General features: G+C 46.5%; 1 protein-coding gene across 1 annotated transcript in view; it reads left to right on the top strand.

The window, feature by feature from the left end:
* LOC308090970 (glutamate receptor 4) overlaps positions 1-25,270 on the top strand; it is a gene marked incomplete at both ends in the record, with an annotated part of 92,959 nt that overhangs the window by 20,420 nt on the left and 47,269 nt on the right. Inside the window, 2 exons of the mRNA XM_080436242.1 lie at positions 9,901-10,011; positions 21,332-21,538. Coding sequence (XP_080292368.1) covers positions 9,901-10,011; positions 21,332-21,538 — 318 coding nt within the window. The remainder of the gene's footprint in view (positions 1-9,900; positions 10,012-21,331; positions 21,539-25,270) is intronic.

Below are 25,270 nucleotides of genomic sequence, written 5' to 3'. Positions count from 1 at the left end.
GTCATACAGTGGGGTAGAGGTGAGGGGAGGAGTCATACAGTGGGGTAGAGATGAGGGGAGGAGTCATACAGTGGGTAGAGGTGAGGGGAGGAGTCATACAGTGGGGTAGAGATGAGGGGAGGAGTCATACAGTGGGTAGAGATGAGGGGAGGAGTCACACAGTGGGGTAGAGGTGAGGGGAGGAGTCATACAGTGGGGTAGAGGTGAGGGGAGGAGTCATACAGTGGGGTAGAGATGAGGGGAGGAGTCATACAGTGGGGTAGAGATGAGGGGAGGAGTCATACAGTGGGGTAGAGATGAGGGGAGGAGTCATACAGTGGGGTAGAGGTGAGGGGAGGAGTCATACAGTGGGGCATAGATGAGGGGAGGAGTCATACAGTGGGGTAGAGGTGAGGGGAGGAGTCATACAGTGGGGTAGAGATGAGGGGAGGAGTCATACAGTGGGGTAGAGATGAGGGGAGGAGTCATACAGTGGGTAGAGGTGAGGGGAGGAGTCATACAGTGGGGTAGAGATGAGGGGAGGAGTCATACAGTGGGTAGAGATGAGGGGAGGAGTCACACAGTGGGGTAGAGGTGAGGGGAGGAGTCATACAGTGGGGTAGAGGTGAGGGGAGGAGTCATACAGTGGGGTAGAGATGAGGGGAGGAGTCATACAGTGGGGTAGAGGTGAGGGGAGGAGTCATACAGTGGGTAGAGATGAGGGGAGGAGTCACACAGTGGGGTAGAGGTGAGGGGAGGAGTCATACAGTGGGGTAGAGGTGAGGGGAGGAGTCATACAGTGGGGTAGAGATGAGGGGAGGAGTCATACAGTGGGGTAGAGGTGAGGGGAGGAGTCACACAGTGGGGTAGAGGTGAGGGGAGGAGTCACACAGTGGGGTAGAGATGAGGGGAGGAGTCATACAGTGGGTAGAGATGAGGGGAGGAGTCACACAGTGGGGTAGAGATGAGGGGAGGAGTCATACAGTGGGGTAGAGATGAGGGGAGGAGTCATACAGTGGGGTAGAGATGAGGGGAGGAGTCATACAGTGGGGTAGAGATGAGGGGAGGAGTCATACAGTGGGTAGAGGTGAGGGGAGGAGTCATACAGTGGGGTAGAGATGAGGGGAGGAGTCATACAGTGGGTAGAGGTGAGGGGAGGAGTCATACAGTGGGGTAGAGATGAGGGGAGGAGTCATACAGTGGGTAGAGATGAGGGGAGGAGTCACACAGTGGGGTAGAGGTGAGGGGAGGAGTCATACAGTGGGGTAGAGGTGAGGGGAGGAGTCATACAGTGGGGTAGAGATGAGGGGAGGAGTCATACAGTGGGGTAGAGGTGAGGGGAGGAGTCACACAGTGGGGTAGAGGTGAGGGGAGGAGTCACACAGTGGGGTAGAGATGAGGGGAGGAGTCATACAGTGGGTAGAGATGAGGGGAGGAGTCACACAGTGGGGTAGAGGTGAGGGGAGGAGTCATACAGTGGGGTAGAGGTGAGGGGAGGAGTCATACAGTGGGGTAGAGATGAGGGGAGGAGTCATACAGTGGGGTAGAGGTGAGGGGAGGAGTCATACAGTGGGGTAGAGATGAGGGGAGGAGTCATACAGTGGGTAGAGGTGAGGGGAGGAGTCATACAGTGGGGTAGAGATGAGGGGAGGAGTCATACAGTGGGTAGAGATGAGGGGAGGAGTCACACAGTGGGGTAGAGGTGAGGGGAGGAGTCATACAGTGGGGTAGAGGTGAGGGGAGGAGTCATACAGTGGGGTAGAGATGAGGGGAGGAGTCATACAGTGGGGTAGAGATGAGGGGAGGAGTCATACAGTGGGGTAGAGATGAGGGGAGGAGTCATACAGTGGGGTAGAGGTGAGGGGAGGAGTCATACAGTGGGGCATAGATGAGGGGAGGAGTCATACAGTGGGGTAGAGGTGAGGGGAGGAGTCATACAGTGGGGTAGAGATGAGGGGAGGAGTCATACAGTGGGGTAGAGATGAGGGGAGGAGTCATACAGTGGGTAGAGGTGAGGGGAGGAGTCATACAGTGGGGTAGAGATGAGGGGAGGAGTCATACAGTGGGTAGAGATGAGGGGAGGAGTCACACAGTGGGGTAGAGGTGAGGGGAGGAGTCATACAGTGGGGTAGAGGTGAGGGGAGGAGTCATACAGTGGGGTAGAGATGAGGGGAGGAGTCATACAGTGGGGTAGAGGTGAGGGGAGGAGTCATACAGTGGGTAGAGATGAGGGGAGGAGTCACACAGTGGGGTAGAGGTGAGGGGAGGAGTCATACAGTGGGGTAGAGGTGAGGGGAGGAGTCATACAGTGGGGTAGAGATGAGGGGAGGAGTCATACAGTGGGGTAGAGGTGAGGGGAGGAGTCACACAGTGGGGTAGAGGTGAGGGGAGGAGTCACACAGTGGGGTAGAGATGAGGGGAGGAGTCATACAGTGGGTAGAGATGAGGGGAGGAGTCACACAGTGGGGTAGAGGTGAGGGGAGGAGTCATACAGTGGGGTAGAGGTGAGGGGAGGAGTCATACAGTGGGGTAGAGATGAGGGGAGGAGTCATACAGTGGGGTAGAGGTGAGGGGAGGAGTCATACAGTGGGGTAGAGATGAGGGGAGGAGTCATACAGTGGGGTAGAGATGAGGGGAGGAGTCATACAGTGGGGTAGAGATGAGGGGAGGAGTCATACAGTGGGTAGAGGTGAGGGGAGGAGTCATACAGTGGGGTAGAGATGAGGGGAGGAGTCATACAGTGGGTAGAGATGAGGGGAGGAGTCACACAGTGGGGTAGAGGTGAGGGGAGGAGTCATACAGTGGGGTAGAGGTGAGGGGATGAGTCATACAGTGGGGTAGAGATGAGGGGAGGAGTCATACAGTGGGGTAGAGATGAGGGGAGGAGTCATACAGTGGGGTAGAGATGAGGGGAGGAGTCATACAGTGGGGTAGAGGTGAGGGGAGGAGTCATACAGTGGGGCATAGATGAGGGGAGGAGTCATACAGTGGGGTAGAGGTGAGGGGAGGAGTCATACAGTGGGGTAGAGATGAGGGGAGGAGTCATACAGTGGGGTAGAGATGAGGGAGGAGTCATACAGTGGGGTATAGGTGAGGGGAGGAGTCATACAGTGGGGTAGAGATGAGGGGAGGAGTCATACAGTGGGGTAGAGATGAGGGGAGGAGTCATACAGTGGGGTACAGATGAGGGGAGGAGTCATACAGTGAGGTAGAGATGAGGGGGGGAGTCATACAGTGGGGTAGAGATGAGGGGAGGAGTCATACAGTGGGGTAGAGATGAGGGGAGGAGTCATACAGTGGGGTAGAGATGAGGGGAGGAGTCATACAGTGGGGTAGAGATGAGGGGAGGAGTCATACAGTGGGGTAGAGATGAGGGGGGGGACTCATACAGTGGGGTAGAGGTGAGGGGAGGAGTCATACAGTGGGGTAGAGATGAGGGGAGGAGTCATACAGTGGGGTAGAGGTGAGGGGAGGAGTCATACAGTGGGGTAGAGATGAGGGGAGGAGTCATACAGTGGGGTAGAGATGAGGGGAGGAGTCATACAGTGGGGTAGAGATGAGGGGAGGAGTCATACAGTGGGGTAGAGATGAGGGGGGGAGTCATACAGTGGGGTAGAGATGAGGGGGGGAGTCATACAGTGGGGTAGAGATGAGGGGAGGAGTCATACAGTGGGGTAGAGATGAGGGGGGAGTCATACAGTGGGGTAGAGATGAGGGGAGGAGTCATACAGTGGGGTAGAGATGAGGGGAGGAGTCATACAGTGGGGTAGAGGTGAGGGGAGGAGTCATACAGTGGGGTAGAGATGAGGGGAGGAGTCATACAGTGGGGTAGAGATCAGGGGAGGAGTCATACAGTGGGGTAGAGATGAGGGGAGGAGTCATACAGTGAGGCAGAGATGAGGGGAGGAGTCATACAGTGGGGTAGAGATGAGGGGAGGAGTCATACAGTGGGGTTGAGGTGAGGGGAGGAGTCATACAGTGGGGTAGAGATGAGGGGAGGAGTCACACAGTGGGGTAGAGATGAGGGGAGGAGTCATACAGTGGGGTAGAGATGAGGGGAGGAGTCATACAGTGGGGTTGAGGTGAGGGGAGGAGTCATACAGTGGGGTAGAGATGAGGGGAGGAGTCACACAGTGGGGTAGAGATGAGGGGAGGAGTCATACAGTGGGGTAGAGATGAGGGGAGGAGTCATACAGTGGGGTAGAGATGAGGGGAGGAGTCATACAGTGGGGTAGAGGTGAGGGGAGGAGTCATACAGTGGGGTAGAGATGAGGGGAGGAGTCATACAGTGGGGTAGAGGTGAGGGGAGGAGTCATACAGTGGGGTAGAGATGAGGGGAGGATGACGTTATGACATCACATGAGCCAACGCTGGCCCCTCCCTCCTACCAAGACCCAAGGACCCACAGGAAGTCTGCCAACTAACTGAACACATGAGAGAGAGAGATAAGAGAGTGATGGAGAGAGAGAGGACAGAGAGTGATGGAGAGCGAGGGGATGAAATAGAGTGCCGTGGGGAGAGAGGTGGGGGGTAAATGGAGAGAGAGGGGGGGTAGGCCATCAATCAGCCGGATGCTTTTTGGCCTTGTAGCGAATCACACCAGGGGTCCTGTCAGGGCACCGCACGGAGAAACTGTGTGTGTGTGTGTGTGTGTGTGTGTGTGTGTGTGTGTGTGTGTGTGTGTGTGTGTGTGTGTGTGTGTGTTTGTGTGTGTGTGTGTGTGTGTGTGTGCGTGTGTGTGTGTGGTAGGGGGGTCTTGCGCCCCACGTGGTCATCAATCATCCCGAAATCCCGGAGTTAAGCCTGGTTTATACTTCGTCCTGCACCGGTATCGCGCACCAAAATCAGCCGACGTACAAGCTCACAGCGCGACGCTTCGCGGCGCGCTGTGAGCTCGTACGTCGGCTGGTTTTCCTGCGCTCGACACCTCCCGCCTCGCGGGTATAAATTAAGCGTTTTCCACAGCTCTTCCACTTCCTTTGCCTTGGCTTCCTCTTTGTCTTGCTCCTGGCTCTGAACGGGCCAATCAGGAGGCCAGCTGGCAGCCAGCCGCCGGTGCGCTGAAGCCTTCCCCCGGTGTCCTGGCTCGCTCGCCGTGCTGACTTATGGCTGCTGTCTGAGGACATAAGCTCCACGCTGTCTTAACCTGCCAGCCCTATTCATATACCTGCACCGCATGGGATCTGTTACACAGAAAGGAAGCCATTTAGTTGGCTTTTTTGTGATCTTTTTTTTTATCCTTTAGTAATACAGTCCAGTGCTTGAGTCAAAGTATAGATACTTCTGGTCCAGTACTTGAGTCAAAGTATAGATACTTCTGGTCAAATATTACAACAACGACAAGTGAAAGTTGTACAGTACTGGGGTACATGCTTTTAAAAATACTTGAGTATTCACAGTAGCATGCTTTTAAACATACTTAAGCATTCAAAAGTAAAGATTTCATATCCAGTAGTATACAGAAATGCACAGTAGTACTAAAACTTTTTTAAGTACTGCGCTGTCCTTCTTTCTTCTTCTGTTCTACTGTTGTAATACTACACCAGATGTGTCTACAGTATGTACAGGAACGTTTGATCACCGTGCTAAAGGAACGCACACCAAACATAAACGTCATCTTCATTGTCACATCACAGGTTCACAGGTGTGACATGTTTCACACAGGCTCCAGCATCTGGAGTTAATCAGGAAAGCGAAGGAAGAATCCTGTCAGATATACATCATTATTTTCCTGATATCACTGCAGATAAATATATACATAAGTAGGTCAGACATGAAAGAAATGTCAATGGTACTGTACGAGGCAGCTAAAATGCTACTGTATGTATAAACATAATTGCTGCAGATATAGCAGATAGATACGTACATGACGTGCCAAGCGGGGATTGCGTCTCGGACTGAGACGGTAGTCATTTGGTAGCCTGGCATTGCTTGACGGACGATGTGGATTCACTCACACGTTCTTCCACGGTATCAGTCTGGACTTCGGCGCATAGTGGAGGAACGTGTGAGTGAATCCACGTCATCGGTCTGTGGCAATGCCAGGCCAGTAATTTGGTCCCTCGTGCCGGGTTCAAATCCCGGACAGGACATACACGTTACGGATCGTGGCTTTAATGACACAATTTTTGTGAGGCAAGTTTGGAACTTGCATCTGAATGCACCGCAGTGTTGTGTAACTGGCTTGAAAAAAGAATAAAGAAAAGGTCAAATCAGCAGTTAAACTGGAATGTGAAAAAGGTGTCTTTATTAAATCTTACATATAAATGCATAGAAGTGGCCAAAGACTGTAGATGAGGTGTTTACTCAGTGTGAGGAAGGTTTATTATCTGGATGCTATCCTGGCAAAGCAGTCGCTGAGGGTCGCCAAAGCTCTCTGTCGCCCAAACGCAAAACTTGCTTAAAAGTTCCCAGAAGATAATTAATTAACTCTTTGACTGTGGTTGACTCGATAACGCGTCAATTGCTAGTTTGTCCAGTTGGCTGTCGACGCGTTGGACGCGTTGGACGCGCGTTCATTGTTTAATCTCTGATCGCGCTATTCTGCAATGTTTCACTCTAGGATTCGAGTTCCACTTACTTCAGCCACACTTGCATCCGGTTTTGTCACGCAGATTCCGTTTCCGGTTTTCATTTTTTTCCCTGGTCATTTTCGGCCAGAATAGGGAAACACACGGTTTTTCACACGGTATAATAAACGAACGGAGAGGTCCACTTCTATAATCTATAGTCTGGGTGACGAACAGTCATCGCCGTCGTGTATCACATCGTAAATCTTTCCAATCGGAGAATCTGAGAACACGTCACATCCGGTTTGACGTATTTCACTGTTTGGGCCTGTTTGGGGGGGGGGGGCAGCGAGTCAGCGAGCTGATGAAAGTGTCTATTTGCTGCTCTCTAGTGGTGGAACCATCGTATGTGTTCAAAACCGCAGCTACACAAACTATATGAAAATTAAATAACAAAATAACAAAACAAAGAAACACGAAAATCGCTGGCACTGGGGGAGCACTTTATGAAAATACTCTGGCAGTCAAAGAGTTAATATAATAACAAAGTATTTTAGCCATTACATAAAAGTCATCGTGGATAAAGAATGGTATTGATTATTTCCAATGATGGCTGGGAAAGAGGAGATCTGTTTTTTTTTAACTCATCAGAGACCCTCGCTGAATAGCTGTACTGGACCACCGTGCTCTGGCCACTCCACTGCGTTGTCCCAAAAATACACTGTTCAATAAATCATAACGTGGAGGAGAAGTAAAACTCATTTAGTTATCGCTCCAGGAGCCTAAAAACATGACGGACGTTCCGGCGATCCAGACTGATGAGGCTTATGGAACAATAACCAATGAACTTTTATCTCCAAAGTTAACTTAAACCTCTATATGTTGACCACCGGAGTCCCTCAGGGCTCTATACTAGTGACCATTAGGGTTCAACTCCAGACCATTAGGGTTCAACTCCAGACCATTAGGGTTCAACTCCAGACCATTAGGGTTCAACTCCAGACCATTAGGGTTCAACTCCAGACCATTAGGGTTCAACTCCAGACCATTAGGGCTCAACTCCAGACCATTAGGGTTCAACTCCAGACCATTAGGGTTCAACTCCAGACCATTAGGGCTCAACTCCAGACCATTAGGGTTCAACTCCAGACCATTAGGGCTCAACTCCAGACCATTAGGGTTCAACTCCAGACCATTAGGGCTCAACTCCAGACCATTAGGGTTCAACTCCAGACCGTTAGGGTTCAACTCCAGACCATTAGGGCTCAACTCCAGACCGTTAGGGTTCAACTCCAGACCATTAGGGTTCAAGTCCAGACCATTAGGGTTCAACTCCAGACCATTAGGGTTCAACTCCAGACCATTAGGGTTCAACTCCAGACCATTAGGGCTCCATCTGGTTCCACTGGTCAGGTGAGGAGCATCATCATCATCATCATCATCGTCATCATCTCCATGGAGACGCCTCTGGTAAACAGACATCTGAAATACCATCACGGCCATTAGCATCATTTAATGGACGTCCTCTTTTATCTACTGTAATGTACAGCCTCCATTAACATGCTTTGATACCTTAATGTACTACAGTAGGTCTATTATATTTACACTCTCACGTGTGTGGATCCTAAACCTTTATATACTGCAGTAGGTCTGTTATATTTACTGTAGATTTATAACCTTTATGTACTGTCTATGTACTGTCAGTAGGTCTGTTATATTTACTATAGATCTATAACCTTTATGTACTGCAGTAGGTCTGTTATATTTACTGTAGATCCTAAATCTTCACAGACAACAACCATCCAGAGCAGAGTGTCAGGGACTCGCCCTCTGAGCCCTCTGCACGACAAGCACTTACTGTATTAATATGAGGACGCACGCACGCACGCGCACACACACGCACGCACGCGCACACACACGCACGCACGCGCACACACACGCACGCACGCACACGCACACGCACGCACGCGCACACGCACGCACGCACGCACGCACGCACGCACGCACGCACGCACGCACGCACGCACGCACGCACGCACGCACGCACGCACGCACAGATACCCTGGATCACTGTTGAAACCAATAAATAACACCTGTGATTGATATAACCTGATCTAAGGAGTAGATTATAGTCTGTTTTAGTATGTCTACTAAACGGAAACCATCAGAATCAAGGATTGTATTACAGAAAGCATTGTCATGAAAGTGAAAGTACTCAGTACTCAGTAGGCATGTGACGATTTATCCTAAATCGATTAAAATCGATAGAAACTGGTGACAATTTAAATCGACTTAATAAAAAAAAACATTGTGATGCAAACAGCAGAGGGCGTGTAAAAAAGAAGAGGATCTTTGTAAGAGAATTGATAAAAAAAAAAGAGCGTTCAGTCATTTGCCACTGTGTTGAAAAGAGAATAAGAGAAAACACAGTATTATTATTTTTTTTAAAGGAGAAAAAAATACTGGATTTGTGTAAGAGAAATAATATTGTGAACCTAATATCGTCATTCGAATCGTGTGGTGAGTTGAGGGAAACGTTACATACCCAGTACTCAGTACTCAGTAGGCAGAATGGTCCATTTCACAATCATCTTATTGGATTGTTATTAGTAATGTGTTAATGTGTTCATGGCTTTAATGTTGAGACTGATAACTAATGTTCCTCTGAGATGTATCAGAGTACAAGTCAAACGCCCTTAAAGTACACTTATTTTATTTACACCAGCGCACACGCACAAATACGCATGCACGCACGCACGCACACACACACACACACACTCATTACTATGCACACTCACGTTGACGGTGTGTATAATGTGTTCTGACCTTGTGCCTGCAAATCGTCTACTGGAACCATGTAGACAAGTTGGCTCTGATCCAGGACAAGTACATGTACACTACTTTAAGCACACTACATGAGTACATGTACTTAAGTACACTACCTGAGTACATGTACTTATGTACACTACTTGAGTACATGTACTTAAGCACACTACTTGAGTACACTACCTGAGTACATGTACTTAAGTACACTACCTGAGTACATGTACTTATGTACACTACTTGAGTACATGTACTTAAGCACACTACTTGAGTACACAACCTGAGTACATGTACTTGAGTACACTACCTGAGTATTCTACCTGAGTACACTACCTGAGTACACTACCTGAGTACACTACTTGAGTACATGTACCTAAGCACACTACTTGAGTACACACATTAATCACTTAAACCCCCCCCCCCCCGCCCTAGTAACTCTGAGGACCCCCTGTGGAGGACCCATGGACTAGAGTGTTTAAGTGGTTAATGTAACACTCAGGTAGATGTGTGTGTGTGTGTGTGTGTGTGTGTGTGTGTGTGTGTGTGTGTGTGTGTGTTTGTAATGCATATGACCTTTGTGACCTTGCAGATCGGCTACTGGAACGATGCAGACAAACTGGTTCTGATCCAGGACAGTCCTCTGCTTCCTAACGACACCGCCGCTATCGAGAACCGGACCGTGGTGGTGACCACCATCATGGTAAGATACACACACACACACATACACACGCACACACACACACACACACACACACACACACACACACACACATACACAAACGCACACACAAACGCACACACAAACACACACACACAGACGCACACACATTGCCCTGAAAAAACATCAGCCATTACGTCGCTCAAAAAATGATAATTTTTGACGACAATCAAAACAATGCAGTTGACATACATAATGGTACATTTAGCATGTGTTGTCAGTGGGCTACTGAGGCAGGGAGGGCAGTGTGTCTCAATGTCAATTAAGACATATTTCCGCAAACAGTAGCAATGGTCAGCTATTTTCACTGTTTTGGAAATTATTTTGATTGTTTTTTACATTTTTTACATTTTTTACATTTTACATTATTTATTTTTGTTGTTTTCCTGATTGTTTTTCTTTTTAATCTATGGAATTGTTTTATTTTCAAAAGTTTGCCTATAACAACAAAGTGACGCAAGGTCACTGTGGTTAAAGGAGAATTTCACCCCTGGAAGAACTTACAGTCACTCAATGTTAGTAATATTTGTGGTAGATAACAGTAGCACAATTTGAAATTTGCACCCTATGGCCAGAACAATGTAGAAGTCTGTGTGTTTGACTGGGGTTTGACTGGACTGCTGCATTACTACAATGACCATAATGCTTTGGGGCACTGCCCTTCCTTGTGGGGAGGGGAGGCTGCGTGGGGGTGTGGTCTACATTGTAGTCAGGAAATAAGGTGAGATAAAGAGACTATGAGTCAAATGACTCATAGTCTCTGAGGATATGGATACAAATCTAAAAATACAGATAAAACACAAAAAACACACCAGGATCATGTTTATGGGTCCTAGACCTAGATACAAATAGGGGTTTGATGCAAAATCTGCGAAAAGTCCCTTTAAGACACGCAGTCATAGTGGAGCGACAGACTGACCTTTAACCTTAGACAGAGAGTGAAGAGGAAAGGAAGGAAGAGAAGGAAGAGAAGGAAGAGAAGGAAATGGAGGCTCATCATCTCTCAGCTCAACTCCTCCCTCTTTTCAGCCCCTGATGAGGAACCCCATTTTAAGAAACTGACAGCCAGGCCAGGCCAACCGGCAGGAAATGAGGAGGAGGGGGGCCGTAGGGGGAGGGGCCACATCCTGTCTACAGTACCAGCCACCATGAGGCCCTAAACACAGCTCTGACACAGGAGAGAGAGAGAGAGAGAGAGAGAGAGACCCCCGTAACCGACAGGAGAGAGAGAGAGAGACCCCCGTGAAAGAGAGGAGGGAGCGAGAGACCACCGTAACCGACAGGAGAGAGAGAGAGAGCCCCCCGTGAAAGAGGAGAGAGAGAGACCCCCATAACCGAGAGGAGAGAGAGAGAGCCCTGTGAAAAGGAGAGATGGAGAGATGGAGAGAGAGAGAGAGAGAGAGAGGACAGCCCTGTGAAGTGAAGGAGAGACGGAGCCCCTCCTGATGGAAGTGAACCTGAAGAGGACAATGAACCCCATGAACCCCTTTACCCTGGACGGCTGGCGTAGCGGTCCAGGCTCAATGTAGCCTGACTGACGGCGTGTTGCGGGTTCGAGTCCCGAAGCCTTTGCTGCATCTCTCTCCCCTTTTCCTGTCAGACTAAACTGTCCTATAAATGAAGATACACAAACCCTAACCCTATAAATGAAGATACACAAACCCTAACCCTATAAATGAAGATATACAAACCCTAACCATATAAATGAAGATATACAAACCCTAAGATAAAACATGAACCCCCTGAAGAGGACAATGACAACAGAGTGACAAACACACTTATTTAAGTGGATGGATGGATGGACACATTATTATTATTATTATTATTATTATTATTATTATTATTATTATTATTATTATTATTATTCACTACACTGGCTTCCCATCTCCGTCAGGATGGAGTACAAGGTCTCCCTCCTCACACATCAGACCATCTACAGCAATGCCCCCCCCTCCTACCTAAAGGAACTCCTCAAACCCCCGAACTCCACCCGCTCCACCCGCTCACTCCGCTCCAGAAACTCAAACGCACTGGAGCCCCCCCCCCCCCCCCCGCACAACACATCTCTGCACCATGGGGGATCGGGCCTTCTGCTCAGCAGCTCCTCCACTGTGGAATGCCCTCCCGGACCATCTGAGAGCACCACAGTCCATTGACACTTTTAAAAAGGGCCTAAAAACCTTCCTTTTTAACAAGGCATTTGCCTAGATAGAGATGTAGTTGTTTTATCTTTTTTAACTTCTACTGTGTTCTGCTGACTTGATTTGAAGTTTATTCATTTCACTGTTTTATTATTATTGTTGTTTTCTTATTTCTTTTTAGTTTTTAACCTGTAGCACTTTGATGTTTGCTTCAAATATAAAGTGCATTACAAATAACATTTATTATTATTATTATTATTATTATTATTATTATTATTATTATTATTATTGAGCCATAAATCCCTTTTTATTGAACTCAGAAGAACCTTCCAAGATACAAATGGATACATTGAACACTGAGGATTTTTACTGTGTAGCTTACGAACAAGCCCACACTCTGAAGCCTGTGTGTGTGTGTGTGTGTGTGTGTGTGTGTGTGTGTGTGTGTGTGTGTGTGTGTGTGTGTGTGTGTGTGTGTGTGTGTGTGTGTGTGTGTGTGTGTGTGTGTGTGTGTGTGTGTGTGTGTGTGTGTGTGTGTGTGTGTGTGCGCGCGCACGTGGTGCGTCCTTTGAGTGATGCCGTTACAGACAGGATGTAATGGTCATGTGTTGTTGAAGCGGTGATTGATGCAGACCGCTTGAATGTGGCGTGAGAAACAGTGACTTAAAGAATAATAACTTGTGGGCTGAGTTATTGTTCTGACTGTAAGCCTGTCATGCTTACTAGATCTGCTACTTTTTGTCACCTTACTAAACTAAAGGCCTTTGAGGGAAATTATATGTTTGCCTAAGTCAGCTCCTCAATGCACTGGCCACCTCTGGTAAAATCTCCTAATTGAAAAGGATCATGCTGTTCCCTCCCCTTTTAGTAGAATGGCCTGACTCCCTAGTGTGACTTAAGCCAAAATAGGCTTTTTTTTGGGGCCTAAGTCACATGGTTTTGTGACTTAGGCAACAAAAAAAAAGGCAAAAAAATGTCTAAATCAGTCAATCGTTTGGCCTAAGTCAGGTTTAATCCTATTTAAACCTATTTAGATCTCTTATGTTACATAACTGGCAGACAGTGTTATTTTTTTTTTAAATAGTCATAATTTGTTATAAACGTTTTGGGTGAAATGATTAAGAAATATCATTTAGCTTTGTTTTGGATCAGTTTTTTTTTTTTTTCTGAAAAACTTAAAACAATGACTTAGGCCATTAGTTTATCAAGGTGACGATATGAGGTTTCTACCCGACAGACAATATAATATTCCCCTTAGGGCCAGCTGTGTAATCTCTCTACAGAAAGCTTAACAGCAGTGTGTTTTATATCCACATTTATAACTGATCCTGATATCTGTGTTTGAATCTTGATGCCTGGATGTGAGTCATAGCGGAGATGTTTGTTATTTAGTTTGTTTAACCCATTCAATCCGGCATCTGTGTCACTTTAGGGTTTAGGCTATATACCATTTGTTTTTAGTAAGTATTGAACAAGTAAATACTGTAAATAATAAGCTATCAAACTACCAACAACAACAACACAGTTTGCCACTCACACGAAGAACGCTATTTTATTTATGTATTATTGTGTGTGTGTGTGTGTGTGTGTGTGTGTGTGTGTGTGTGTGTGTGTGTGTGTGTGTGTGTGTGTGTGTGTGTGTGTGTGTGTGTGTGTGTGTGTGTGTGATACTGTTCATTGGTTCTATATTTATGAAACACACGGACACACTTTTTTGCTACTTTTCTGCGACACATTTTTTGCAATTTACAGAAAATGTAACTTAAAACGTTGACATAACGGAGATACAAGCTTTCCGACCCGACAGTCAGCGATAATAAATAGTTGTTGTTGGCTTGCAGACAGGCGGGCTGGTTGTGTGAGATTTCCTTCCCCGCTGCCAAGACTTTTCTTCAAAGTGTGGAAAAGTAGTATTTCTGTGGGAGAGTCGCATCGACTAAAAGGCTTCAGCCTGCGGATGCTGACAAGATACAACGTAACGAATGAGAGGAACTTTCCACACCGTGTCTATACCGCTCAATTAATTCACATACACCAGAAATACCCCCTGACGGCAACAACATAGAGTGACATTTTAAGATTTATTTGGCTATTCAAAAATATCAGATCTACAAGCTCATAGCGCGGCACCGAGTGCCGCGCTATGAGCTTGTAGATCTGATATTTTTGAAACATCTTGAGAATATATATGTTTAAAGCAAACATTTGTTTAACTAAAATCTTTGTTTCAGTGGGATTCTACAAATGTCTTCTTAAATCCTATTTTTTTTCTGAAAAACGTATGTTGGTATACAGCAGTGGTTCTCAAAAATGTTCATGTCAAGGACCCCCAAAATGATATGTATTTGGCCGCTGACCCCCATCTCAAACTATTTTTGTTCCAGGACCCCCAGAAGCAAAGATTTGAGTTGCAAATGTTCCCTTAAAAAAAATAATAATAATAATATATATATATATATATATATATATATATATATATATATATATATATATATATATATATATATATATATATATATATATATATATATATATTCAAATATTTGCACAGAAGATCTACAAGCTCATAGTGGTGTGGCACTCTGTGCCGTGCTATGAGCTTGTAGCTCTGCTATTTTTGAATAGCAGAGCAATAAAAGTATAAAAGTAATGGTTTAAGTGGTGACACAGATGCGTTCCTGGCCATGTGTTGAGGAGATGTTTTGGCGGACGGGCAGCTAGTCATTGTCCATAAATCACACACAGTAAGATCCATGGGCTACAAAATGGACAAAATGTCCTCTCAGATCTCAAAAGGCTCTCTCTCTGCACAGCAGCCATATTGGGCCTCTTCCTTACTTACTTCACAGGTGTTACCAATGAGTCTAATGAAGGCTCTGTTCCATTTAGTGTTTTCAAACTTAAACAAATATATATATTTCAAGGACCTTTAGTTGTATTTGTACACTCAGAGTTACACACCCGTTAACACATTCCATGCCAGAGTTAATATCATAATGTACTCACCAGTGCCGGCGATTTATTGTTGTTTTTTTCACGTCGCCACAGACATCGCTAAATCCGTTAAAATCGCGCGTTCAACTGTTTGCAAACACACAGGGGATCTGTGTGACGCTCAGCGAAGACCGTTTCGATCTGCGATCCGCCATCTTGAAGCTACAGCGGTTTATGTTAAACAGCGATCAGCGAGGAGAAAGACAACAACCGAGAAAATGGAGATTTAGTTTCCGCTTTAGAGTGGAGGCGGATGAGAACGAAAATCTCCGGATACGGATAATTCCGTTTCCGGTGGTGCTACAATGAAATGTGTCGTAGCGAACGAGGCCTACAATGAAATGTGAACCTGCGAGTAAAAATAAAACAAAAAAAAGACCACTTTGCGTAAATCTACGTGACTGGCACGCTGCACAATTAAGTAGGTTCGCGTAGATCTACGCGATTGGCACTCAATGTGTTAAGGGTCCATTTGGAACCTCCTCAAGGACCCATGAGCGTCCCTGGACCACCCTTTGAGACCCACTGGTGTAGCAGAGTGTTTCCAGTGAGTCAACACCCTGACTCTGTTTGACCAGAATGGAACAGAGCCTTCATTAGTATCATTGTAACAACCAGAATGGAACAGAGCCTTCATTAGTGTCATTGTAATCTCTCAAGAGCAGATTCAGAGCTACGCTACTGAATCTGTTGAGAGCCCCGCTCAGAACGTGTGCGCGTTAGCTTACACGTGGGCGTGCCTTCAGATCAGGAAGCAGGCCGCGCTTTACCCAATCAAATGTAGTGGCCGGGATTTACTGGTTGTGCTCTGCTTCCCACTGAAAACAAACCGAAACTCATTTAACAATAGCGTCCTCGGAGGAGACAAAACCACGGAAAGATATTCACATTTTAACTTGCTCTTTCATCATAGAAACAACTGGGTTTATAACCAAAACGATCCATGTTCTTCGGGAGAAATGGTGTTAGTGTTCCGTGTAGAAATATTGTTAGTGGGAATGAAAACATAAGCGCACCACCGGAAGTGGAGCGCTGAAGGCAGACCAAAACCCCAGTTTCCTTGCGCACGGGTGCTCCATTCAGCTCGTCCCAGAGCCAAGTGAAAGAGTAAAAAACAGCAGAGGGCGCCGCTTTTCCTTTTTTTTTTGGCGATGGGTTCCCAGATTGGTATCATTGTAACAACCAGAATGGAACAGAGCCTTCATTAGTATCATTGTAACAACCAGAATGGAACAGAGCCTTCATTAGTATCATTGGTAACAACCTGTGAGGGAAGTAAGGAAGAGGCCCAATTGCATTCCAGTATGGCTGCTGAGCACAGATTCTGTTTATTATCACTGTTGATGTCTTTCACTTTATTATGACTGTTTTATTGGAAACAACTGATGGTTGCCTGATGCACTCCAAACACAAACGCGTGTGTGTGTGTGTGTGTGTGTGTGTGTGTGTGTGTGTGTGTGTGTGTGTGTGTGTGTGTGTGTGTGTGTGTGTGTGTGTGTGTGTGTGTGTGTGTGTGTGTGTGTGTGTGTGTGTGTGTGTGTGTGTGTGTGTGTGTGTTTTATTGTTGTAAGGATTGAGTCATGGCAGTATCTGATTGTCACATTAATCAAAGGACCGATAGTGATGACATTCCATCAAGGACGGACAGACAGACAGACAGACTGTATGACAGACAGACAGACAGACAGACAGACAGACAGACAGTATGACAGACAGTATGACAGACAGACAGACAGACAGACAGACAGACAGACAGTATGACAGACAGACAGACAGACAGTATGACAGACAGACAGACAGACAGACAGACAGACAGACAGTAACTCTCACATTAATATTCTGTTTATGATGCTCATCTCTGAAATGTACTGATGTTTATAAATGTCACGGCAACCGTGTGAAAAATAAAGATCTGTCCTCACAGCACAAATCGTGTGTGTGTGTGTGTGTGTGTGTGTGTGTGTGTGTGTGTGTGTGTGTGTGTGTGTGTGTGTGTGTGTGTGTGTGTGTGTGTGTGTGTGTCTGAGAGATGTGAATGTGATATGCATGCGTATCTCCACGCTTCAAATTAACTCCCTGCTTCATGTCGCGAAAAAAGGAGTGAAAATAGCAGATCTGCAAGCTCACAACACGTAGCGATGTGTTGTGAACTGTGTAGATGTGCTATTTAAAAATGTTTAATATGAACGTACAGTATGTGTGCATGTATATACGCCTCCTCATATCAACCTTTACACGGTATCTTTACAAAGTTTCTTTACACGGTGTACACGTGTGTGGTCAGTCATACCAATGATTCCTCTTTCCTGATTCCCTGTCATCCCAAAGGTCAACATAATAGCCACATACTGACGCTTGGCCATGACCCCGTTAACGTCACGTTTAGGTTAACACGCAGGGAGCGACATTGTTGCCGGTGAAGGCGAGGCTTTTGATTGGGTGGAGACGGGAGGAGGAAGGATTTGTGCCTCGTTGAGGCAACAAAAACAAGCGCTTCTTTCCACGCGACCAAATAGGAAACAGAATACAGCAGCACACTGGGACATGAAGGGTTGTCGCCCAACGTCAATATGACATGATGACCTGGGAGTGAGATTGTGTTGGAAAGGTTCTCTCCAAAATCACATTGCCTCTCACGCACTTCTTCCATCAGCTGTAAATGTCATGCAGTTTCAGTCCGAAATGAGATATGGATGTTTGGGGAAAAACTGTGTCTCCCTTATTTTCTCTGTCAAAACACTGTCATTTTCCAGCCCAGCCATGGTCTGTTAGTTAGAGCCGCTGCGGAACCCAAGGCCAGGCAAACGATACACGATATACATCAGACTCTTGAACGTTTTTTTATCCAGCAGCAATCACACTGCTGAAAATGTGCTAAGCCTGTGGCCACTAGTGATGATGTTGACAGCACATTTGTATTCAGTTTTAGTCATATTATAGTCATCTGAAATGTTTTTGTCTAGGTTTAGTCGACTAAATGTAAAATGATAGTACACTAAATCTACAGTTGATTTAGTCGACTATTAATGTGTTTTGGCGGTGCCTTGATGGCGGCGTAATGGCTGATTTTACGCTTGGTTGCATGCTGAAAATAGCCGATCTACAAGCTCACAACGCGTCGCGCTGCGACGCGTTGTGAGCTTGTAGATCTGCTCTTTTCAGAGCTTGTAGATCTGCTATTTTCAGAGCTTGTAGATCTGCTATTTTCAGAGCGCATAGATCTGCTATTTTCAGAGCGCAACACCCGAGCGCAACCAGACATAGAATGACTTGTCTTTTAGTTCTACTGGATCTCTTCTCCACTAGATCCCTCACTGACATTGTAGTCTAGTTTTATTTGTTGACTAAATTGTCAATAATAGTTAGTCTTAGTTTTAGTCATCGTAGCTTAGTTTTTATTTCGTTTTTATTTCGTTTTCGTCAGTGAAAGAAGGATGACGACGAACATTTTCCGTCATAGTTCTAGTCGACTAAAACAACAATGGTGGCCACTGTGCACTAGAACTCATCTGTGTTTTAATGCACAGACTGATCCATGTTTTATGTTTTAATAGGACTCTCCTTTACAGATCTTAAACGATCATGCACACTCGTTACTTGTTATTACATGCACTTCACTGTACTTCTATTCTCTATGCATCTTTTAACTGCATTAATGGGCCTAAAGCACAGTTAAGCATTTCACCCATATTACTAATGTGATATGTGACCATAAAGTTTGATTCTGAATCTGTCATTGAGTCATGAAGTCCTGCACTGGACATCACTGTAGCGCCGTGGTTCTCAAAGTGGGGTCCAATGGGTCCCCAGCTAGATTATTGATAGTTAGGAACCAAATGGACCCTTACGGGTCTGTAACTCTGAGAGTGTACAAATGGAACCAAATGGACCCTTACGGGTCTGTAACTCTGAGAGTGTACACATGGAACCAAATGGACCCTTACAGGTCTGTAACTCTGAGAGTGTACACATGGAACCAAATGGACCCTTACAGGTCTGTAACTCTGAGAGTGTACACATGGAACCAAATGGACCCTTACAGGTCTGTAACTCTGAGAGTGTACACATGGAACCAAATGGACCCTTACAGGTCTGTAACTCTGAGAGTGTACTAATGGAACCAAATGGACCCTTACAGGTCTGTAACTCTGAGAGTGTATTAATGGAACCCCTGATGGATGCAGAACAATTACCAATCCATTGATTACAATGGGGATTTGCCCAGACTGTAAACATGGTTGTATTACCTTAGTAATCATTGTCATAAATACGTATATATTTTGTATTCATTTTTCTCTAATGTATTAAACACCACTCAATAGCCAAATCCAGAGTGTTAATATTTTACACCAACAATTCATTTAGCGTTAGTAGTGTTTTATCTGAAAGGGCTTTGCTGCTAAAACGTGTCTTTGTTCAAATGTGCTAAAACGTGTCTTTGTTCATCTGGTCTTGATAAATGTTGTGCTTGTGTTTCTGCTCTGTGGTGACATGGTGTATTAATAGAGCAGCCGGCTGAGCCAGACATCCACACGGTGTGCTTTTCTTCATTTACTGTACGTCTGCTGTCACGTTCAAACCTTGTATGTCCAAAAATAAAGAAAAGAGCCTGTGTTCCAATGGATCCAATGTGGTTATAATGTCCGTTACAAGCTAATACGTTTCATTGGTTTAATATTTCTCTGCTGTCCGGCAGAAACCAGCTAACTCCAACATGTTCATTTTTCAGGAAATGACTAAAATAAAACATAAAGTTGAGTTAGGAGGTTTTGTTCATCATTGATAAGAACAGCTGAATGGACCTCCAAGCTCACAATGAGGTTGGAGGTCAAAAGGGGGTGGAGCCTGGAGTCAGCTAAACCAGCTAACTCCTCCCTCCTTTGCTGGGCTTAGCTGGTTTAGCAGAAAGTTTGAGGATCCAATGGAGTTAGCTGGTTTTGTCAGAAGCGCTTTTGAATGCTTTTCATTGGTTCAATATTTATTTTATCAACACACAGACGTAAAGGGTGTTCAATGGCCCTGACAAGCTCACAACGCATCGCAACGCGTTGTGAGCTTGTAGATCTGCTATTTTCAAATATTTTAGTACTTTTACTTTTGGTACTTTAAGTACACTTTTGCACTTTTACTCAAGTAAATTTTGAATTGTGGACTTTTACTTGTAATGGAGTATTTCTATATTGCAGTATTGGTACTTTTACTTAAGTCAACAATTTGAGTAGTTTTTCCACCACTGATATGCCGTTGAAAATAGCATGTCTCGTCAAAAATGCATAGTAACACATAGGAGGTTTAGGGTTAGGGTAAAGTAAAACAGTTAAATCACCCACGTCCAGCGATTTCTCGTTTTCCTTACCTTTTCAACTCGTCACAGAATATTTATCTCCAGTATGATGATCGATCCCCTGATGGCTGCTATTCACTGAGTGTAGCATGTCTCGTCAAAGATGCATAGTAACACACAGGAGGTGAGATACAGTCGTTTTCCCAAATACTCTAACCAGGAAGTGAACGGAGGAGTTAATCTTGTGATCACGTGATCTCCTAGATCTCTGTGTGACTGAGCCTGAAATGGTGGATCATAGGTTGGGGAACAGCGCCATCTAGTTGAAAAACAAACAAAAACATGTCAAATGTTAAAAGTCGACACTATGGAGATACAAGTTTTTTTTCCTCCGCGCAACGACAAACGATGTACCTGCATGGCTCTCGCCTGGAGGCGGAGTTTCCACGATGAATGTCTCCCCCGTACGTCTCTGTATACACACACACACACACACACACACACACACACACACACACACACACACACACACACACACACACACACACACACACACGCATGCTTCCTTTCCGTGACCAAAAGTAATTTGTTGGGAGATATGAATGCGTAGAAATCCCCGGCAGAATTCCTAATTGAAAAACTGTGTTTAAGCATTCCCTCAGATCCAAGTGATTGATTACCTAGCCGCCGCCGCCGCTAGCCTGCAGGGGAACAGCTCCTGTTAGCCCCGCCCTGCATCGCCCATATATAGGCTCTAATGCACAGCAGCCATAATGGAAAGAAATCGGGCCTCTTCCTTACTTGCTTCACAGGTCTTTACCAATTATACTAATTAAGGCTCTGTTCGGTACTCATGTAAAATGTCCCACCACTGTGTCTGTAGGAGGGTCCCTACGTCATGCTGAAGAAGAACTGGGAGCTGTACGAGGGTAACGACCAGTACGAGGGGTACTGCGTGGACCTGGCCTCCGAGATCGCCAAACACATCGGCATCCGCTACAAGATCTCCATCGTACCGGACGGGAAGTACGGAGCCAGAGACCCAGAGACCAAGATCTGGAACGGGATGGTCGGGGAGCTGGTGTACGGGGTAAGAAGGGTGTACGGGGTAAGAATGGTGTACAGGGTAAGAATGGTGTACGGGGTAAGAATGGTGTACAGGGTAAGAATGGTGTACGGGGTAAGAATGGTGTACAGGGTAAGAATGGTGTACGGGGTAAGGATGGTGTACGGGGTAAGGATGGTGTACAGGGTAAGAATGGTGTATGGGGTAAGAATGGTGTACAGGGTAAGAATGGTGTACGGGGTAAGGATGGTGTACGGGGTAAGGATGGTGTACAGGGTAAGAATGGTGTATGGGGTAAGAATGGTGTAGGGGGTAAGAATGGTGTACGGGGTAAGAATGGTGTACGGGGTAAGGATGGTGTAGGGGGTAAGAATGGTGTACAGGGTAAGAATGGTGTACGGGGTAAGGATGGTGTACGGGGTAAGGATGGTGTACAGGGTAAGAATGGTGTATGGGGTAAGAATGGTGTAGGGGGTAAGAATGGTGTACGGGGTAAGAATGGTGTACGGGGTAAGGATGGTGTAGGGGGTAAGAATGGTGTAGGGGGTAAGAATGGTGTAGGGGGTAAGAATGGTGTACGGGGTAAGAATGGTGTACGGGGTAAGAATGGTGTACGGGGTAAGGATGGTGTAGGGGGTAAGAATGGTGTAGGGGGTAAGAATGGTGTAGGGGGTAAGAATGGTGTAGGGGGTAAGAATGGTGTACGGGGTAAGAATGGTGTACGGGGTAAGGATGGTGTAGGGGGTAAGAATGGTGTAGGGGGTAAGAATGGTGTAGGGGGTAAGAATGGTGTACGGGGTAAGGATGGTGTAGGGGGTAAGAATGGTGTACGGGGTAAGAATGGTGTACGGGGTAAGGATGGTGTACGGGGTAAGGATGGTGTACGGGGTAAGGCTGGTGTACGGGGTAAGAATGGTGTACGGGGTAAGAATGGTGTACGGGGTAAGAATGGTGTACGGGGTAAGATTGGTTGGGGAGCTGGTGTACCAGTCTGATCTCACACAACATGGTGAAATAACACAGATTGACAATTCCGTAAATAGACCCCAAAAAAAGCCGCAAAAGCCGTGCATAGGAGACCCGAATCCTACGGTGAAATAACACACAGGATTGCAACCCGGAAGCAGAGCTGTCCCCACAACATGATGTACCATTCTGTGCCTATCGGTACACAGCTCGGACGGCGCTGAGTCGGCCCAAGCGACTGCGCGCCTCCGTCATGGTCCAAAACTTTACAAAGTCAATGGAGGGGATTCGGGGTCTCCTATGCACGGCGTTTGGGTTTTTTCTAGTCGTCTATTTACGGAATTGTCAATCCGTGTTATTTCAGCGTGTTGTGGTGAGATGGGGTTGGGTGTACGGGATGGTTGATGGAGCTGGTGATGGTTGGGGAGCCAGTTGCATCACCTCACACTAAGTTCAAACTTAGCCTAGTTATGGCTTAATTTGTGTATTCAAAAATACCAGATATACAAGCTCATAGTGCGGCACCGAGTGCCGCACTATGAGCTTGTATATCTGCTATTTTTGAATAGCCAAAGAAATCTAAAATGACAGAGATGCGTCCCCGGATTGAATAGGTTAAGCTATAACTAGGCTAAGTTTGAACTTAGTGTGAGGTGATGAAACTGGCACCTGGTGTACAGGGTAAGGATGGTGTACAGGGTAAGGATGGTGTACAGGGTAAGGATGGTGTACAGGGTAAGGATGGTGTACAGGGTAAGGATGGTGTACAGGGGTAAGGATGGTGTACAGGGTAAGGATGGTGTACAGGGTAAGGATGGTGTACAGGGTAAGGATGGTGTACTGGTTAAGGATGGTGTATGGGTTAAGGATGGTACGGGGTGAAGGTGAAGATGGTGTACGGGGTGAAGATGGTGTACGGGGTGAAGATGGTGTACGGGGTGAAGATGGTGTACGGGGTGAAGATGGTGTACGGGGTGAAGGTGAAGATGGTGTACAGGGTGAAGATGGTGTACGGGGTGAAGATGGTGTACAGGGTATGGTTGGTTGGGGAGCTGGTTTACGGGGTAAGAGAGTATGGAGTATATTTATATATTAACCGTTTGAACCCCAGCATCCATATTCTGCGGGGAACGTTAGTCAGAAATAGCCGATCTACAGGCTATCTCTGGCTAGCCCCATCGACGGGGATTCAAAGCTAATAGAAACTACAACCTCTCTCTTCCTGGAAGAGTTAGCACGCTGAAATAGAAGCCTGTGGATACGTCGTTTGAAATGACCAAACCTGCCTACCGATGATGTCACTGGTATCTGAACCTGTCCACAGCCCTGCTCTGAAGACACAGTGAGTGAGTTGGACAGAAAGGGTGCCCCGTCTTATAATGAGCATTAGCGAGGGGGACAAACGATGATGAATGCAAGGTTGGAAACGGGTTGAAGGTCTTCCTTTTGAAGCGGTAACACAATATGTTACGGGGCTTAAGGGAGCATACAGGCTTTTCTTCCTCGGCCTCAATGGAAGGCACAGAAAAGCGAGAGCCGTGGAGAGTGCTGGCCGTCAGCGCTTTTCCACCTCTAAGACCGTCGCTTAGTGGCCATTCATCGCCTCACAGCATTCTGTCGAGGGAAAAACCACACACACACACACACACACACACACACACACACACACACACACACACACACACACACACACACACACACACACACACATTCTCAACACACATTGAAAGCACTGACACTGCTGTCAACTTAGTACATTTTTCGCTGAGGACGAAAGAAGCTTAAATCTCCTCATTTTCTTTCTCTTTTTTTTTCCTTTACCCCCTTCCCTCTCTTCCCGAAGTGTCGGCCATAATGAAAGTTTAATTTCTTTCCGCAGATTATCGCCCTCGTCGCTCACCCCCCCCCCCCCCCCGGCGTACGTAACATAACGGCCCCCAGACAAGGTCGGATAGGGAAGTGTGTTCAGCTTCTTAAGCCACTAAACTCTAATCTGGTTTTGGGGGGGATTTCTGCCCTGGGGGGGTGGGGGGGTGGGGGGGCAGTGTGTGTTTGCACTTTTCTGTCTCTCTCTGCAAGAATGTCTTATTTCTGCGTTTCTCGTGTCGTAAGCATATTTCTCTTTCGCTGCATTTATTATCCTCTTCTCTGTGATTCCTCGGGGGAGTTCGCAGTGGGAAAAAAAAAGCCTGATTTATGTCGTACCAAGGTGTGGTAGGGCCCCCAAAATAGCCGACATACAAGCTCACGACGCGTCATGTCCGCGACGCGTCGTGACCTTGTGGGTCGGCTATTTTTGGCGACGCAGCGGCGTGGTAAAAAGTGATGTGTAAATCAGGTTTAGATCTCTCCTGGGTATAGAGAGAGAGAGAGAGAGGTTTGCCCCCCCCCTCCCCTCCCCTCTTCTCACCTCCCCTCCCCTCTTCTCCCCTCCCCCCACACCTTGCTTTTCTTTTTTCCCCCCCTTTTCTGTACAAACTCAATCACTCTGAGATGTGTTCAGTGAAGAGGAAAGCAATACAGAGATGAAACAGGGAAAGGGGAGGGGGGAGAGAGGAGAGGGGGAGACCAGAGGAGGGGGGAGAGGAGAGGAGGGGAGAGGAGGGGAGGGGAGGGGAGAGGAGAGGAGAGGAGAGGAGAGGAGAGTGACTGCATGGCTGTCTTAAAGCAGACTGAAATCAAAGTAAAACATAGTGTGGAAACACGAGACTAGACCCTGACAAAGGGCAGTGGCTCAGGAGGTAGAGCGGCCGTTTGGGAACCGGAAAGGTTCCCAGTTCCATCCCTGTG

The sequence above is a fragment of the Gymnoscopelus braueri genome, assembly GCF_963280865.1.
Source record: "Gymnoscopelus braueri genome assembly, chromosome: 8".
Taxonomy (NCBI): domain Eukaryota; kingdom Metazoa; phylum Chordata; class Actinopteri; order Myctophiformes; family Myctophidae; genus Gymnoscopelus; species Gymnoscopelus braueri.
This window is presented reverse-complemented; position numbering and strand designations above follow the sequence as displayed.